We start from the raw sequence: 19,513 nt of genomic DNA, 5'->3' as shown, positions 1-19,513 counted from the left end.
CTATACATTGTTAGCCCCGCGCTGTAGGACTATGTCTTAGAGCATTCATGCTAATCGATACTCTGTGGTGAGAACTAACTATCACTTACTATTATCTTCTATCTTATCTCTTCCTATCTATCTATCTATTCTATCTATCTTTCGTATCCTATCTTTATCACTATCTATCTTATCTATCTATTATCTATCTAGCAAACAGTATATTACAATACAAGACAGTTTGTTTAAGATAAACCACAGGTAGTTGGTTGTTTTCTCTAATGAAAGAGATCGAAGATATATAATTGCAAAATCTCAACCCAGATACATTAGCCCTTCTTCTGGACATGTTTGACTAAACTACACCATCACGCTCTTGAGTAGCCTATTGTTACAGAAATCTGACTTGAACCAATGGGGCTGGGAACACAACACGGGTGAGTCCACCATTAATGCCTCTCTTTGTCTACTACAAAAGCCCTCTTTAGCAAGGACACTGATTTTAAATACTGCCATATGCAAATTCGCAACAATTCCTTTTTCAAATATTCCAAGCCCTCAGATTCACTGGATACTTGGGGCACACTGATCACAGATTAATACACCTCTGTCAATCATATTTCAACTTTCGTATGCTTTTAAAAAAAACTCAGGAACGCATATGAATTTAATTATGCCCCGAGTGAAATTATTTCCATCTGGGAAAAATATGTGTGTTTGTATAACTCTATGCCACCCTCAACACCTATTCTATATGACCAATTAACTTACAGCAAGGTCGGTCATCTTTGGAAAAAAATAAAAAATAAAATATATATATATATGAAGCTCCATAAATCAATCTAAAAGTGTGCAAGTTTTTCTACTCTGCTGCACAGTTATTTTTAATCTTACACCACTAAAACATCACTTTGAACACCACGTGGCATCAAAAAGGAATGAAACTAAAGAAATATAGAAACAAAACACTATAAAAAGTCTGTATATATGCTGCACAGACAGATTATTAGATAAAACGCAAGTCCATGGTTTCTATGCAATCAATGAATTTTCTTATTTGTTCAGCATGGCATGATTAACCAACCATATAGTGTAAATAAAACACCACACAAACATTTTATCTAGGTCTCTGTTTCATCAAGGCCAGCATCTCCATCACCACATAAATAAATAACAAACATATAGAGTGCATCCCTATTGTACATCAAACACCGCCGTGATTATATGTGACAAGGCTGGCAATTAACAATTTCTCTCACTCTGAATGCAAACCATAAAAAAGATGATCAAGGCTGGTTGATATCCACAGTCTATGCATAATTTATGTGGCTGGTACAAAATACCGTTCTGTTGCAGTTCTGTTCATTCACTCAGCTAATTCATTGAAATAAAGCGTCCCAAAGGGGAATCCATGTAATCAAGTCTAATCCCAGATTGATTTGAGAGCGGTCGAAGACAGAAAGCTGGAGGAATCTGGGAAAGTTCTCTGTCACAGGAGGAAGACTGCGGGAAGCTGGGTGATCGGGAGAAACAGTTTAGAAGCTCCGGTTTCAAATGAAAGGCTAATGAAATAGCTTTGGAAAGAAATATGACGGTTTAAAAAAGAATGAAGAGAGCTGATTGTTTAAACTACACTGGCATGAAATTGCAGGGTTTTAGTGCTTCAAGGTGATTTAGCCAAAAAGTATGATTTTTTTTAAATATCCAAAAAAGAATTTACCTAATTTTCCTAAAGATTCCCAGAGCCGGTGGGTATGTTAACATTACACTGTTCATATCAACTATTCAAACTGATTTGATTGGAGTATGTTTGTGTGTGGGATTGTGTTGGCATGTGTGCATTTATTTATTCTGCTACTACTGAAGCAGTACAAGAAAGCACAAAGAGGAAAGCTGAGATTCCAGGATACTGCGAGAGAAAATACAGGAAGAGGAGGCAAAGAAAGCACAGAGGCTCTTCCAGTGATTTCACCAGAGATGAGAGACAATGCAAGCATTGAAAGAAAAAGAAAAAAACATGTTTTACTGTCATATTTTATGTTTGACTGACTATTTGACTGCACACTATTTCAAAGACAATAAGAGAACCTGCAAGAGATGGTGGTGCAGCAGGGAGAGCTCAAGCAGTGAATCTTTAAATACAAATGTTCAACAATTTCTGCTATTGCATTTACTACTTTCATCAGGTTACGATAATTCATTCATGCAATATTTTTTTCCTAAATTGTCTCTCTCAACCAGATTATTTAAATCAGTTAACCTGATCCCTAACCACCTTTTCTCTCCATTAGTGTAGCAGTGGGGACAAATTATGGGCTCTGTCTTTGTCTTTGTTGCAATTACCCTCTCGACACACTCTCCTCTACACTCACATGGCAACGCAAGGGCTTCGTACACGAAAGGACTTCTCGAGGAGCTTCAGTGCATCATTATCTTTTCCCACGGAGCCTGCAGCCTCAGCTTGTCCCAGTTTGACTAACACACAGCGGGCTCGATGTTCTCCTTTGTCCCCTCGCTGTCGTGACCAGAGACAGGGCAGAATCAAAAAGGTTTTAAGCAAGATTAAAAAGTAAATTCTTGATGACAAACACTGATTAACCAAACTTCTTCTCTCTATTTAAATCGTAAGGCTGCAGCTATATTTTTTATTGATTGATCTGTGTTGATAACTGTTTCCCAAACACCAAGCAGATGTCCTCAAATGTCTCGTTTTATCCACAACCCAAAGGTTAAAGAACATTTTTTCTTTAAAAATTACTCCAAACTCAAAAATCCATTTAGTAGTTGAAAACATATTGATGAATCAACTAATTGTTGCAGCAATTCTATTCCAATCTACATGTGCAGAAACATTAATAATTATATAAAAATCCTCACAAGGAGCAGATTAATTTAAACTCATAATTCTGATCAGTCAATGCATTTTCATCTTTGTTATTCTCTCCTCTCTCATCATTATACCGAGTGAGAAATAAATGTGCAAATAAAGTGTGCTTCATCTAAAAGGTATGCACTAAAGATTAGCAACACTCTCTGTTTGCTTTATGCTTTTGACTCAGGTATAGGAGTCTCAAGTACCCAAAGGTCATCAAGCTCCATCTACTGACGACATGTGGCCGATAGAAATCCAATGCAAAGGCACGGATCGTACCATAGAATGCTGCACTGGTGCATCAACTGATCCTGCTTTCCTATGCTGGAGAAACACTTAAGCATTCCTATTTAACAGGGGAAATCGCTGCATGTTAACAGAGGGAGTGTCTACATCATCCATCTGTACTTTCATTTAAAAGGATTGATTTATTAAAACCTATAATACAACATATTTATTCTTTTCCTCCATAATATTAGTAACTTAAATTTCAGTAACTCACATTTAAAAAAAAAAAAAATCATTATAAAACCTCACCTAATTTCAAGCTTTGTTTTCCCATCTTCTATAATAAGTCTTAATGTGAATGTTGTCGTACATTTATTCATTCATTCATTTATTAATTTTCATTTGGACATGCTGAATATGTATAGACAGTGTTTTACTTATTCAGCTAAAGACTATGTAAAACTCAAAAACACCTAAAAGAAAAACTTACTTAACATTAATATTTCCAGTCTAGAGCGGCATGGTGCTAACGCTGGCAAAGCAATTCAAAAGGTCGCTGGCGCCATCTACTGATCTCCACTGGTCAATACAATCAGGCATTGGAGAGATTATTTGTGGCACAACTACTACAACACCAAGATTATTCTCTCTCTCTCTCTCTCTCTCTCTCTCTCTCTCTCTCTCTCTCTCTCTTCTGTTCTCTTCTGTCTCTCTCCTCTCTACGTCCTCTGTCTCTCTCTCTCTCTATCTCGTCGTCCATCTTCTCTCGTCTCGTCTCTCTCTCTAATGGTAAGCCACTGCAGCAACGATGAACAATTGAAACAACAAAGTCCTTAATGAATGGGGAAAATTCAATACCATGATCAGAAAGATTTTAAATTTATACACAAATATAACCCAGTGGTGATGTATTCCAGTTACAGAAACCCAACATATTCCCCTGGCTATTCGTAGTCGAGGTCTTTTATAATTAATTACAGTTGTCTCCACACAAGCATGTATGGGCAACCCACTGGGTAAACAGTCCGCACCCCATCTTTACTGATCACGTTAACAGTGCAGTAAGGCCAAACGAACACTCCAAGGGAATTGCCTTGCCAACAAACACGCAAGAACTATGACCAAGATTCTCTCCTTCAAGTGTTCATTTTCCTTTTTCCCTTAACTTTTTCCTTCAAAGATGTGCCTAAATGATCTTATTGAAGAAATAATTTGACTCAAATATCTAGCAGAAAGAAAACAATAGCGCCCACATGCTCCCAGTTGATCTTTCGTCTCAGACATTGGGTATAAACAGTAACGAGCAATTAGCTTCTGAATACTGAAGCATCAAAAACAAAAAAGAACTTCGTGTGCTCAAAATTCCAGGTCCATAATTAAATCTTTATTCTCCAAAATAGAATGTTATAGAAGTCCCAGCCTTATTAGCCAATCTAGTGCCATATAAGAGAGAATAAAAGTTATGAGGCCAAAAACAACCTCACAGCTCAAACTGTAAAGTCCAAGTATCTTCTTACAATAATTATAAACAAAATACAAGACCAACCCATCACTATAAATGAACTGTCACCTCTCTGTCACAGTGCTCATGGGTTGGAAATTAAAAAGGTGAAAGTTAGCGGAAATTATTAACACTAACAATTGAACTGACAAAAAATCTGTTTGAAGATATAGTAGCTCGGTGCCAACAAATAACTCTAATTCATTCAAGTGTATTCCATAAGTGATAGTTCAAATGATGTTTGAAATAAAATAATAACCATTTTTACTGGAAAGGGTACCTAAACGAACTATACCTTACACAACAACACAAACCATCTACAACTGACAAAATTCCTCCAAATGGCCACATTTCAGTTTGTAAATCTAATGTAAAAAAATCTGCAGAGGTCTTTTTGGCACAGAGAAAAAAAGAAGTCAGAACACAAACAGAAGATATATATTGTACAATGAAGTTATATAATATAGTACATACTATAGTTGGGAGGCAATATTAGTGTTGACCGATGTGGGGTTTTTCACCCGTGGCCGATATATAATGCCCGAATATCTTGATGAGCCGTATGTACAGCAAAGAATTCAATGTAGAAGTCTTTAGCTACAGGGCCCTCGCACACCCCTTCCCAAAACTCACAAAGCGCTAAAATCGATCCACAACAGCCACACTGACCAGGCTACCTGCAGATGTGTCTGGAGACATTTTTTTTAGTCTATCGGCCTCCTGAGCGCAGACATTGGTCGATCCCGAATATCTTAAAATACCAGATAATCGGTCCATCACTCGCCAATACAACAGCAATCAGCGCTATCTCTGCTAGGTTGCAGTTTCTGTTGACACCATGTCAGAGCAGCATTTCAACTCTTTCGCAGTATATTCACTCAAGTACTGTACAAGTACAATATTGAAGTACTTGTACTTTATTTGGCTATTTCCAGTTTATGCTACTTCATACTTCTATTCCACTACCTTTCAGAGGGGAAATATTGTACTATACAGTTACTGGTTACTTTCCAAATTAAAAGGTGGAGCAATATGTCGCCCAACTCTAATGAGGTCAGTTGCCCCTCCCAGCAGGTACAACAGCAACAGCACTAATGAGGCAACTTAAGTGAAAACACCTGTGTGGGCGGACTATGGGTGTGCAGTTATGTATCATTATATTTATATAAATATACATAATAACCGACTTAAAAGTAAAAGAAGTAACACATAACTAACAGGGTCCACTGCGTAATTAGTACTTTTGGTACATTTTACTGATAACTTGTGTTTAAGTTTGAATGCAGGACATTTTGGTATTGCTACTTTTACCTAAATTAAACATCTAAATATCTGCTGCTTAAGCCAATTAATGAATTAGGATTTACCAAGACAGCCCAGCACCCGCAAACAGCGGCCAAAACACAATTAAAGACACCAAACGGTACACCAAATACAAGCCATTAGTCTGCAGCAACCGTGTGACAGCTAACGTTAGTTTACTAACTCAGCCTGACAGAGCAACAGGAAAGTGAAGACTTAAGCACAAAAAAAACCAACACAAAACTTTAGCCAACAGCGGCAGGAAGAAAAGAAAAGAAGTCAAAAATGACTCACCATTCTGAGTCCATTTGAGAAAGACCTCCATTCGCCTTCATTTCCTCAATAACTTTAATTCTACGCATTATCCAGCCAAATCCGAGGCCATTCCATCGGTGGCCTTCCTCTCTGCAGGAGCAACTACCACGTCTGGAGGCGCCATTGTGACGCAGCTACGTAGCAACTGGAAAGTAACATAGCAACTGTGATTGCTCAAAGACTATTCAACACAAATAAGAACTGAATGTTACTAGGCCTACTGCTAATATCAACTGCACTATTGAAGCTGCATTAGGTAACTTTTATTTAAAAAAATAAAATAAATAAATAAATACTTTTTGTCATATTTGCTGAAACTTTCAACACAGCCTGACAGCAGTGGTGTAGTGGTACCTGAAGAAGTGGGTAATTTATGGCCCGGCAAAGGATGAACACCTTGTATTATGAACAGTGACAAAACACATGATTGCATATTTGGCTAAAAATGGGCCAGTAGCATCTGCACAACTTATGCTGCTTGTCGTGAGGATCAGTATGAATTTTAGCCACAGAAGAGGAGCAGATTGTGCAATAGGTACTGGCCCACAATCGAGTGAGAAATGAAATAATCATGTGTTTTGAGGGAAGTATTCTTTATTTCTTGTATTAATGATGAGCATCAGAAGGGACTTAGAAGTGGGTATACCCAGTTCCGACTGAAAAATAAGTGGGTATGCTCTGTATACCTGTGTATAGCCTGAACTACACCAGTGCCTAACAGCAGTACATGAGACAGTAAATCTATGGCTCCTCTGGCTCCTCCTAATGCTCCTAATGGCATTTGCAAGAATCCGCCAAGGCTGAACGAAAACAACCAATCAGAGCCGAGAAAGATAGTTGATTGTTGAGCCTTATTCCCAGGTCGTAAAATACAGAGGCTGGGAATGAGGCTCAACAACAGGAGAGCAAGGAGCATCCAGAGGAACCTGATATTTTACAGATTATATGTCTCATGTACTTTAAGGATATAATGAAAAGTTCAGGATTTTTCTGCCATTGTTCAAAATGTGCAAGCAGCAGAAACAGCAACCTGGTAAAAGAGAAAATTACTGAAAGGTCCATTTAGTAGCTTCTCTGGAAGTTTCACATGATCTTCACGTGCAGATGCAGTTTGCCTTGTTGTAATTATGGATGGTCTAACACTTTTCAGGGCTTTCGTCCATGTTGATGAAGTTGGTGTAATATGATCAAAAGCTACACGGACAGGCTACTAAGTGGTTTTCTCCACTGCTGTTTCCAAGGTAAAAAACAATACATTGCACCAATGTGTCTTGATAATATAGGATTTGGAGATCCAATTTGCTACTTTTGAGGGGGAAATTTATAATAAAGACGTGGCAATCAAACAAAAACGCAGTAGGTCAGAAGTCTAGCTTTTAAAATCTGGGCTGGTTATATACCAAAGTATAGGCCACAGTAGGCTTATGGGTTTACTGTGAGCCTACATTTAAGTTGGAGAGTAATTTTCTGGTTTATTATACCTCCTCAACAGGTGTCTCCATTAAACTTATACGTTAAGTCAACCTACTATCCCCATATTATGTTATGTCCATTATAGGGCTAATAATTGTACCAGTGACTTGCACAGCAGCAGAAAAGTTAGCATTGCAGTTCTTACTGGCCACCAACAGAGGTCAGTAACGGTCATACGGGGCTCCAGTTTTGAAAAGTTGTTCTTCATTACAGAAAGTAAAGCTTTTGTCCCACTGCCTTCAATTCCCCCATGATAATGATGTAAAAGTGCAATTAATTCACAGTTTATCTGAATGTGACCTCAGCTGTCTGGATCCCTCGTTGATTTTAATCTATTTTGTGAAGAAATATTTTGCTGCCTGGCCTTCTTAAATGTCACAACATTCAGTGGTCACATTGTGTGTGCAGTTAAGGGTTAATGAGTAAAGTGTTATTTCTCAAAATTATTTAATTTTATTATATTTATTTATATTTAATAATTATATTTTTTTCAACTTTTCCTTTCTGGCATTTTGCAGCCATTTACTTTAATTCTGTTTTAGACTGTGTTAGACTTAATTGGTTGTATTTCTCCTTCCAACACTGTCTGCATAGGAACACACAGCAAATTATGCATGCATGCACAAGAAATTATGTGCTTCAAAGGTGAAAGAGAAAAGCTGACAGGTATTGAACTGGCTTCTTAACTAATGAGGGTAGAGGCATTAATGCATTTTTGAGAAAAAACAGAACAGCCTCTGGCTCACTTGTCTTTATATGGTAGTGCCAGATTTATTTAGTGCAATTTTATGCATTGCCTGTTTAACTGCCGGATTATTTAGAGAGCTATCAGGTGGGCTCAAAACATTTATTTACACTTTTCCCTTCAATTATAACTTGTATTATGAAAATGGATCATATTAAGTGAGTTTTAAGTTGTGCATTCTGAAGTATACACTTGTGAAAATGTGTATTCAGCAATGCTATACATTGTTAGTGGCAACCAAAGACTTGTGGTCCAGTTTGTGCTTACTTGAGACGCAAGCTTTGTCATTGCCATCTAAAACCAGTAGCTGATTGGTCAGTAAATTATTGAAAGCTACTGATGTCTCTTCAAGTCACCTATGAAAGTAACTTATATTCAAGGTGCTTTATCTGAACACAAGTTTGCTTATTTATTTTCCAAAGTAACGATTTGGGGTTGTTTAGGGCTTGCGGGCAGTTGTAATTGTTGACCTGCTAAAACATTCTGGCTATAAATATACAACAATGTGGAACCGGTAAGCATGATACATTAATTCATTGGTTTGCACCATGAATACTTGAAAAAATGCAGGTATGCTATTAAAAAAAACTCAAGGCTTGGAATATCTGTTGTACATGGAAACTCCTATTTTATGCTTCTGTCACAGAAAGTCAGACCAGCAGTCACCGGTGCAGCTGCAAAAATAATGTTGCATTCACAGTGATAAGGACTTCCAATAAGAATGAATGGAAGACGTTTAGGGAGTTCATCTCAAGGTGAGATAGCTAGAATATACCATATATTTCTATACACTTTGTGCCTGAACCTAAAGCAGCTCAATTTCAACATGTCTTTATAATGTGTAGCATATACTGTCCTCATAAATGACAATATGTTCAGGTGTTCATTGACTGATACATATCATACATATCAGTTTACAAAAAATCATTCAAAGTAAAAAGGACAGTAAAGAAGACACATTTTTTTTACAAAAGCAATTAGCCTTTTTTAATCTTACATTGCATTGAAAATTTACATAATAGATTCATACATTTTACAAATAATTTCATCATAAAAATATATTTCTGTACAAAACACTTTTTTATTCTATGTTTCTTTTTTTTTTTCAAATGGTGAATATCTCCAATGTCCCCAGGGCAGGAACAGCTTTAAGTCTTTCAAATCACATGGGTCTTATTGCGGTCAGTCAGTAGGAAAAGCTTGTGGCAAAATAGACTGAAGCTTAGAAAAAAATGACTTCTTGATGAAGGGGAGGGCTGGAGCAGGTGTGTATGTCTATGTATATGTGTGTGTGTGTATGTGTTAAAGAGGTGTGGTGTATGTGTGTGTGTCCCGGTGTGTGTTGTGTGTGTGCTGGTTGTAGTGCGTTCGTGGTGTGTGTGTGTGTGTGCGTGCGTGTGTAGATGACAGGGAGGGTCCCATGGTTTTTGGTAGGCACTGTGTCAGATCCATACCGAAAAAAAAACAACAACAACAGCAACAACAACAACAACAGCAGCAACAATCAATCCAAACTGTAATAAGAAACAATGTCACCATAGCGATGCAGTGCAGGACAGCCGCAGCATTGATAAACAAGGAAGCTGCAGCTACCATTGCTTTTAAATCAATAATGACTTTAAAAGGAGTTTTCTGTCAGCTGGTTGCAGTCGGTGCCTGTGGTCACGACAGCAGGGGTTCTTAAAACAAAGTCGATGTTTTCGCTCACCCTGACACCCAAACTCATTAAAAACAACTGGTATTCATCATGTGTGGGACCCAAACGCACTGAATTCAGTTTGAAACCTTTAAACCAGCCTCTTCAAAACAAAACAAATACTTTTTCTTTAAATGGTCACCAAAGCTGAAAAACAGTGATTCATGCTCGTTGATACATGTATTCCTGTATTGATGTGGGGACCAATTAATATAGGTACGGGTATATGGTACATCTTCAGGCCTAACCCTTACAATATGACCCTACTATATGGATGTTATGCATGGTTTCACACAAACATCGAACATCTTCTTTTCCCTCAGTAGTGGTTCCTTGATGGCACATGAAACCATCAGAAAGGCCAACAACATGTGCAACAACAGCCCCCAGTGGCTTACAGGGGATAAATACAATGAAGGTTGCCAGCTATACAGAATGTAATAGAATGGGTGGGAGATCACATATAGAAAATAACTACCAGCCAAGGAACATTGAGCTGACATTATAAGGCTATGCTATTAAATAAATAAAAGCAAAAGCAAGGGGAAATATCGAATCTCAGTGGCCTTGGTTGTGTTTGAATTTACTCAATTGTCAACTTGAAATCTTAAGATCTTCTCCCAAATGGTCAGTTCAGTTAAGCTTCAGTGTTTCTGAAAGAAATTATATTCAAGGCCTTTTAGCTTTCAAATGCAATGTGCACACACAAAACTCTGTCATTAAAATCTAGTGTGCGGATGACACTTGAAGATAGTACAAACTTTTTTTTCCAAAACTCAAAGCCTTGTAAATAGTGTACGCCAATTTATAATTGATGTGGATTTTAGTACAAAGGCGAATTCAAGTTTAAAAGGAGAACCCTAAAACAGAATTCATGTGATCTCAGGCCTTTCAGTATTGATTTGTGAAACATCTTTAACACAGGGAGAACCTTCAGAACCAAGACTCTGTGATGCAAAACCTAGGTGAACTTGTGGTGAGGATCATTTAGGTTTACGGATCTCTTCTTTGAGGTTTTAAGAACAAACAAGATTAAAACCTGTGTATTTTGCAACTACGTAAGATCATAATTTTAGTCCACAAACAAACCCACTGAAAACATCCTAAAAGCCACTCTTTCTAAATCAAATTCCTCATTTTTACTTTCGAATCCTCAACGTATAAAAATACAAACATGAACTAGCATGTCAACGTACAACACGGATTTTCATCTTGTACACAAACTACACGTTGGGCAGTTCAACAGCAATTATCACCATTATTATTATTATTATAATTATTATTATAATTATTATCATAATTATCATTATTATTACCGTGCTTGTGTTTCTTCTTCTACCATGTCTATGTGAGAGACAATGGAGACACTAACTTCAACCAGAATCAGAGCTCATAAGAGTTTGGCTATGTGTAATCAAACAAGTGGGTTCCTTTGAGAACTGGGATTTCTGTGTTGCCGTGACAACATGGAGTTTGTTGACACCTCTGAACTGTTGCTGAAAAACAGCATTAGTTTTGATGTGCAAATCTCTGTGGCATCATATCACCAGTTAGGGTCGAAAACAGTGCTGCTATTCCAGCAGATCATTAAAATGTTGTCTGTGTCACAGCGATGACCATTATAGAGACGTATGTATTTGTAGTGGCCAACAGCTCTAGTGAAGGGTGAAAAAAAAATGGCAGCCACAAACTCCGTCTATTAAGGGTTTAGAAATTTGCTATCTGTGATGAATGTGTGATGGAACATCTTTAAAGACCATGATTGTTGCTGGCAAACCTTGCATCATCTCAACAATAATGACAACAACAATACCACTGACACTCATGATCGCCTCAGTGGGAAAGACAGTGATGGTGAGAGGAACTTCACGTTACACAAGAAATGAAAATAAACCAATTCCATGTTACAAAGAAACCAAATACTGTTTGTGACTTCTGTGAACAGCACATGGTTGTAATATCTTTTAATCGGATATTTATTTCATTTTTTTTTCTAAAAACTCTGCTATAATCCGTCTTTCCCCTTCACCCCCTCCCCTGTGGTAAATATATAGCACAAAAATATAGGTGGTGAATGCTCCCGAATATATATGCAATAGATTTACAGATCAGAAGATTCTGCAGCAATAACAAAGAAAGAAGATAAGCACTCGCAGAGTGCAAAATTACAGTGGAATTGTGTCCACAATCGTAGGGCTACAACCCTGTTTGTCTTTCTTTCAGCCTGTCTATCAATGTATGTCTGTCTGTGTCACCTATCAGCCTGTCTCTGTGTCTGTCTGTCTGTCTGTAAGCCTGTTAATCTGTATTTAAGCCTATCTGTCTGTGGAGAGGATACAATGAACGATGACCTGCAAGTCTTAAGACTCTGCTTGTCTTTCTTGAACCTGTCTGTCTCCTTGTGTGTCTTACTGTTGGTCTTAATACCATCTGTCTGCTCTCTGTCTTTCTGTCTCTCCAGATTTATGTTAGTGTGTGTACCTGTCATCTTTTCTGTCTGTCATTCATTCTGTCAGTTTCCCTCTAACCTCTCTGTCTGTCCCTGTGTTAGTCCATCTCTCTGGGGGTAGACAGGTAGTGTTCCTGTAAAATGTGCTTTAATGCCAGAGCTTTCTCTGTTTCTCAAAGTCTTTTTCTTTGTAAGTCCATCAGAGTCCTCTGTATCCATTCAGCGTTTTTCTCATCAGAATCCATTTAAATTCACAGGATCAGAAACATCTTTCCTCAAGGCCATATTCTGTCTGATCTGATTCATTATGTAGAGGGAAGACCGACCTCTCTCAGTAGTTGATTTCAGGTTAGACAGGCTCTGATTGGCTTGCGTTACGATTTTAAGATCTCATCTTTTCCCTTGATGACTACCTCAGTCTACTTCCAGTTCAGTTAGGGTTTGTCTCCGTCTCCTTGGCCTCCTCTCTTATCCATTGGATGGGGAGGAGCAGTTTATCCATTCAATGAGTCCGTCTCTTCTCATCTGTTCTCTTAGTGCTAGCTCCCCTCTATTTCGTTTTGCTTTGCTCTAATCCCAGTTCAGTTAGGATTATAGCTCCGTCTCCAGGGCTGCCCTTATCCTTTGCTTAAGAGTTAGTCTCTTTTCAAAGCAACTTTTGCTACTGTCTGCTAGCATTAGCCATTTTAGATTCCATTTTAATAGAAAAAGAAAAGAGACTAGTAATACCAGCCTCTGGTTGTCATGGAGACACAAGGTTGTCCCGTCTGGTTGCTAGGGTGTTGTATTCCGTGGTCGTTTTATAGGCTCCTATTCACAACTAGTCAGTCTGGTTTACTGATGGTCTGCTGGTGACAGTGTCTTTTACTGTCAGGTTTGAACCCAGATATTCAGAAACAGTTTTCTTTGCTTCACAGTGTCTTTAGTGACATCCTTTTCATGTCACACTTTCCCACGTCTGGCCATTTTGCTTCGGTGTTCCCCACAGGATTTGTTTAGTACAGTTGGGGAGACAACATGGTACAAATGAAATCAACCCATTTTTGTAGTGCAGTTTATCTCCATGATGCAAACCATGGCCAAAGCACTGATAATGTGCTCTCTCTCTCTCTCTCTCCAGGCAAGGTCACAGAGCTGAGAGTGGGTCCTTCTCTCCAAAGCTCTGAAGCAAATACAAAATTCGACATTGGGTCATGGTGGCGTGTCATGAGATCAGAAAAGCAGGTCATGGCTTAATCATTACTACCAGTATTAGAGACTGTGAACAGGGGTTAAATAAGAGGTTGAAGTATAATGGCTGTGTCTGGTTTAGAATCAAATTATAAACTATCCATGACCAGCGGAGTCTTGGGGTTAGAAACGGACAATAGCCGGGAATAGTTTTCTGTTGGGTTGCCTCCTTTTTCTTTTACTTGATGTCACATCTCACTTTGAGTTTTCTCTGGCTGTGTTGCATCCACTAGTGGCAGACATTTTGTGTTCACATTTTTTTTTAGATTTCATTTGTGGATACAAAATGCTGTAAGTGAAAGGAACCAAGGCTGGGCTTTGGTTTCATTTGGACGCCTTTCCCACTGCTTGGCGAGATCAGGTTTCTGAACTGGGACTGGAGGTCTTCTGTAATCAATGAATAGACCATGTTGCTGACGATGTTGAGGATGTAGTCGAAGCATACGGCTTTCTCCTCCACAGCCTCGTACCAATTGTGGTCCCATTAGATATCTGAGTCATTAAGTTCAAGTGAGGATAATCAATCCTCAGACCATGGTGCAGACAGTATTTAGATTTGGATCGAATCTAACAGCCTTCCCCTCCACAGCCTTGGCGTTGGTGTTGTACATGGGGTTCTCAAAGGCAGCCTGCCCGTTGTTGTTTTCATGGACTGAACAGCCTGTGTACTGTGTTTTTGGTGTTGTTCTGTGAAAAGAAAAACCCAGCAACAGTAAAGAAATGATAAATACACCATTAGAGTGATAACATTACTCTAATTATCTATTAATATTAACTTAACTGGGTAGCCAGTGGACAATAATGAATGCAGTCTTGGGAGCAGAGGCATAGTAAACAAGCTTTAAGAGGGATTAGAGAGATTGTTGTGCTTTTTGGGCGGCCTAGTGAGATTCCAATCAGCCCATCCAAAACTAATTCCTTCAGCAAGCTTTTTTTTAAGATATTAACAGCAGAACAGAAGTTATTTGCATCTGTTAACAATAGGAACACCAGTCAATTGTGCTTAAATCATATCTCTGAAAAATCCAATTTAACACCTCCTAAACAGAACAGTTTGTAATAGACAATGACTTGACTGCCTCTTAGCACCTCAACAACCAAACCACTGAGGCAGGTACTGTTTTCATCAATTAGACAGCTTCTCAAAATGTTAACAATGCCTTTCTACATTTTGTATGACAATAATGAAAAACAGAGGAGAAGTTGCAAAGCAGTAACAAACATGAATGCACTTCAATTGTATGTATTAAGGCATTTTCTAGCACATACCTTTGTTTGTAGAGATAGAAGCCAAAGCCAGTGAATATTAGAGCGAAGAAAGGCACCAGAATAGCGATAGCCACAGAACTGCTGTTGGTACCGAGCTGAGGCGGTGGCGAGTTCTGACTCTCTGACATATTCAAACCTGTGGCATACAAAGAAAATTAATTATCACTGTCCACAATGTAGATTGGATGACATGGTAAAAGGAGAGTTATTGCTTCAACATTTTGTGTCAATGTTGTTCCATGTTTGAAATAAAGTTTTCCTGTAATATCTGCAACTTTATATTGTTGTAGCGTTACTGCACAGTATGTGTGACATATGTGGCAGGGATGTTGATAACTGACAAAGCCTACACAGGACTGACATTTCTCGCCACAGCAGGTCCAAGTGAGATCTTGTCGAGAGTGGATGCTGAAGGATTACAATTTTATTATCTGCTTCGCATTTGCAGGATGTCCATGGACTACACGTCACATCTTGTTGAATTTGTTGTTATCCCCAAAAAGTGTACTCTGTTGTCCATGTGTTTGCACGATTTTGGCATCACTGCACATCTGTTACTGACAACTGCTCTCAACTCTGTTTCATTGTGATGGTTGGGTGCAGGTTGATGGAGTTCAGATCTTGTAAGATGACTTCAAGTCTGAAAAGCAGCTTTTGCTCATGGTGAGAAAGTAGCCACTGCAAGGCTGATTCAGCATCAGCAATATGGTCTCTTTCGCCAGCAAAAAAAAGCTGCCTGATCGCTATTTCCATTCGCTAAAGGTTTTTACAAGCAGTTCATCCGATTTTTCTAATTATCATATATAGTCTGGATCAACTTACAGGAAACTCATTCATTATTTGGTGCCGTTACTAAACCTAAGAGATAATTACCCAGTCTTTGCAGTCCAAACTGTCCGTAGTCTTTTCCCTGAATGAAACCCTGGAATACGTAACTAGAACCATCAGGCTCTGCTGATACCTGGAGAGGAAAAGAGGACATGAAGGAAAAGGAAGAACACATAGGAGGCATACTGTATAGTAATAGGAGAGGGACAAAGGTTGGCCGCATTTTGTGTTTGTGTCATGTGCAAATTCATGTCATATTTTTTTAATTTTGATTAAAAAAAAATATATATATATATTTGATTGACAAATACCGTTACATACAGATTCAACAAATTGTCACAATTGAATCACAGACAATAAATACGGCCTGGGGCATGTGTTTATGCTGTTAAATTGTAGGTTATGTACTTTGTTAGACCTAATCTGCAGGTACTTCACGATGAATATCAATCTTTAGAGGTCACTTGTGAGCAGATGACCACAGCATTTAGATTGTTTAGTATTTGGTAATATCTTGGAATGACAAATAATATGACAACTGCATTAACTTGATTAAATGCTATGCCAAGTACAGAGCAGTGATACGTCTCACTCTGACTGATCTGTTATAATTAACAGCACTGTAATCAAATGCCATTACAAAAACAGTCTAGTACACTTAAAGTGTCTTGTATTTTGGATTAACTTTAATGACAAGGATTTATTATGTTTTTTTTTATTGTGACATTTTGTGTTAACCCTTCTAAATTAATCTAGCTCAAGTGAATCTAACTAATATGATTGCTCTGTATCCAGTGAAACTTACAAATCCATCCATGGTCCAAGAGTCATCTATGATTTTAGCTGGAGAGATGGCGGAATCTTTCAGCTGGTTTCCCTGGTTCACATAGTTCACCTGGTACATCAGCAGTAACAGCCTGGCCTCAGAAGCCTTATACACTCCTACAGAGGACAAAATAAAACAACTGGTTTATAAAATAACAGAGTTAAATCAGAATACAGATCATATAGTAATCTTCAGCTATAAAATTAATTAAACAAACACTGATTAAAGAGTGAGACAGCAGAATGTAGACAACGCGTTTGTACAAAAAGTAGTAAAGTAAATAAGTCAAATATGTACTGTATCTCCCCTTAACATCACAAATCCTCATTTTTGCTTTTCTGGTTGTGTACGGGTGAGACAGAGTTGTTAGTAGGCATATTTTTTGCTTTCGGCAGAGCCAGGCTAACTGTTTACCCATGCCTGCAGTCTTTATACTAAACTAGGTTGAACATGCCTTGACTTTTCAGCTTTGTACTTAATACACTGATCTAAGATTGATGTTTTATTTCACTCTTGGAAAAAAATTTTTTTCCCAGTATACTAAACTAATAACTCATTTAAGTACAGTGTTTTGGAAAGGAAACCTATAGTTATGTAAAGAAAAATCTTTAAAAGAAAATCATTCACGTTTTACGCAACTAGTCACTGGATTTTTGGTGCCTGTGTGAGCACAGCTTTAGCAGTTATTGATCTAAAGCTGCCCCTTTAAGCCAGAAGATGCATGTTAAAAGTCTGATAGCTGCATGGTTTTGTGATATGGTGTTTGTACTCTCTGCTTCTCCAGGAACCAATTCTAGCTTCAACAGGATTTGTGTTTTAATAGGGTCTTAACCCCCTGCTGACGCAGTTGTAGGACCCTGGGAGGTCTGTGTGTGAATATGTGTATGTGCGAGTTTTGGGGGGAAATTCAGTAATATTAAACATTAAACAACATTAAAAAGAAGCATTATAGCTCCGGGAAAGTAGCAAAATCCAGACCCCATTAGAAAACAGCACAAATGATTTATAGAGTCTCAGTAAATATGTTAATGGTAGAAGGTCCATATTACTCAGAATGGCTATTTAGTGTGTTACTGAATGATCAATACAATATCATAATGTGCTGCAGAATCATCATGCCATACATTGATGCATGACATTTGATGTAAAGTCACATATACTATATTGGATGACATTCCAGTAATGACATGCCTGATAGGAGCAGGTCCATGTTGCCATTGCTAAGGGAAACGTTGACTCTCCCTGTTGTGGAGTTGAAGCTGGTAATACTCAGTGTCATAGGCTGCTTCCTCCCACGGTAATTATAGGAACCTTTCCATATGTAGTTCGGAGCAAAGACATCGTCTGGAACTATAGAAGAGAACAGAACAGATAAGAATACAGTATAACAGAACATATTAGACTCCAATATAACACAACAGAACAGAATACAACTGAATACAATACAACAGAACAGAACAGACTAGAATACAATATAACAGAACATAACAGAATAAAATAGAATGCAATACAACAGAACAGAATAGAAGAGAATAGGACTGAACAGAACAGAATAAACGATTTAGTCTCAGAGGGCCATCCGTGAGATCTGAGATGTTTTCTAGTTTAGTTGAATCAGTAAACTCCAAGTAAAAAAACTTATTTTCACGTGTGCCTATTTGGTATAACATATAGTAAATATGTATATACACAGAAGTTCTTGCTTTTCCTGAGCATTTCTGCCAACAGTTACAACCCAATATCTATTTGTATTAAGACAAAATATTTATGCCTGGCTTTAGGCAGAGTCCTAGATTTAAGGCATGCTTCCTGCTTTGATAGTTACAGGAGCTTGTACATACAGAAGCTGTAGGAACTCTTTCATGTGCAATGAGAAGCGAAGAGTTATTAAATTACAACAGAATAGGATAAATTGCAACAGAGCGGGTCTGAAAAACAGTGAACTGAACGAAGCAGCAGCACAGAGAAAAGAAAAACATCACAGTGGTTAATTTACCTTTCTATGTGTAGTGAGAAGAAATTAATTATTTACGATGGAAAGCAGTACAGTACTATAAAATCATCAAGAACACACTGAGAACAACACTGTGGAACAGAGAAGCGTACAGTGCAAAGGATCAGACCAGAATTTATTAAACCAAAGTAGACAAAAACAAACTAAACCGGACCAAAATAGTGCAGATAAGAGAAATCAAGAATAGATGAGGAATGATATGACTGCGCTAGCCTGGAATAAAAAAAAGAATGTAATAGAACTGACCATTTAGTTTGGGGCTAGGAGTTCCTGTTGCTGGTTTGACAGGCTTCTTCTTCTCGCCAGCTACACGCACAAGACAGACAGAGGGTGAAAGATAATGTTCTATTAAAACACACGAGCAGAGCTGTAGGGACACAGTATGAAAAGATATTCCAATACTGTGGTTTGCCTCTTACAGGCCCCATCTACTGATATTCTAAGAAACTAGGTTTATGCAGGGGAGAGTGCACTTTATATTACCAAGTTAGAATGCAGTATTGGTCACCATTAGTCACACATGCGTATAATGAGTGAGAAGTGTGTTGAAAAAGGTCACCCAAAATAAACCTCTTTAATGGCTATTTGTAGGCAGACCAATGCAAATAGAGTTCGTGACCAATAATTGTGGTGCGTAGATCCCTTTAAAGGTGGCCTTAAGACACTTTGGGTTTGACCATTCAGAACAGCTTCTATCATCACTTCAAGATGCAGCCATTGTTGCCAACAAGTAAAGGCAAGCAAGGGAGAGGGTATTTGTCCTAGAATCTCAAATTGGATCAGAGA

General features: G+C 38.1%; 1 protein-coding gene across 1 annotated transcript in view; it reads right to left on the bottom strand.

The window, feature by feature from the left end:
* Nucleotides 1-14,055: 14,055 nt before the first annotated feature.
* LOC118343277 (CUB and sushi domain-containing protein 3-like) overlaps nt 14,056-19,513 on the bottom strand; it is a 323,719-nt gene continuing 318,261 nt past the window's right edge. The window contains 6 exon segments of the mRNA XM_035682048.1: nt 14,056-14,477; nt 15,060-15,195; nt 15,933-16,020; nt 16,693-16,829; nt 17,905-18,063; nt 18,974-19,033. Coding sequence (XP_035537941.1) covers nt 14,318-14,477; nt 15,060-15,195; nt 15,933-16,020; nt 16,693-16,829; nt 17,905-18,063; nt 18,974-19,033 — 740 coding nt within the window. The 3' untranslated portion in view covers nt 14,056-14,317.

This window comes from Morone saxatilis, unplaced genomic scaffold (assembly GCF_004916995.1).
Source record: "Morone saxatilis isolate NCDOM2014 unplaced genomic scaffold, NCSU_SB_2.0 Contig9, whole genome shotgun sequence".
In the NCBI taxonomy this organism is placed as follows: domain Eukaryota; kingdom Metazoa; phylum Chordata; class Actinopteri; family Moronidae; genus Morone; species Morone saxatilis.
This window is presented reverse-complemented; position numbering and strand designations above follow the sequence as displayed.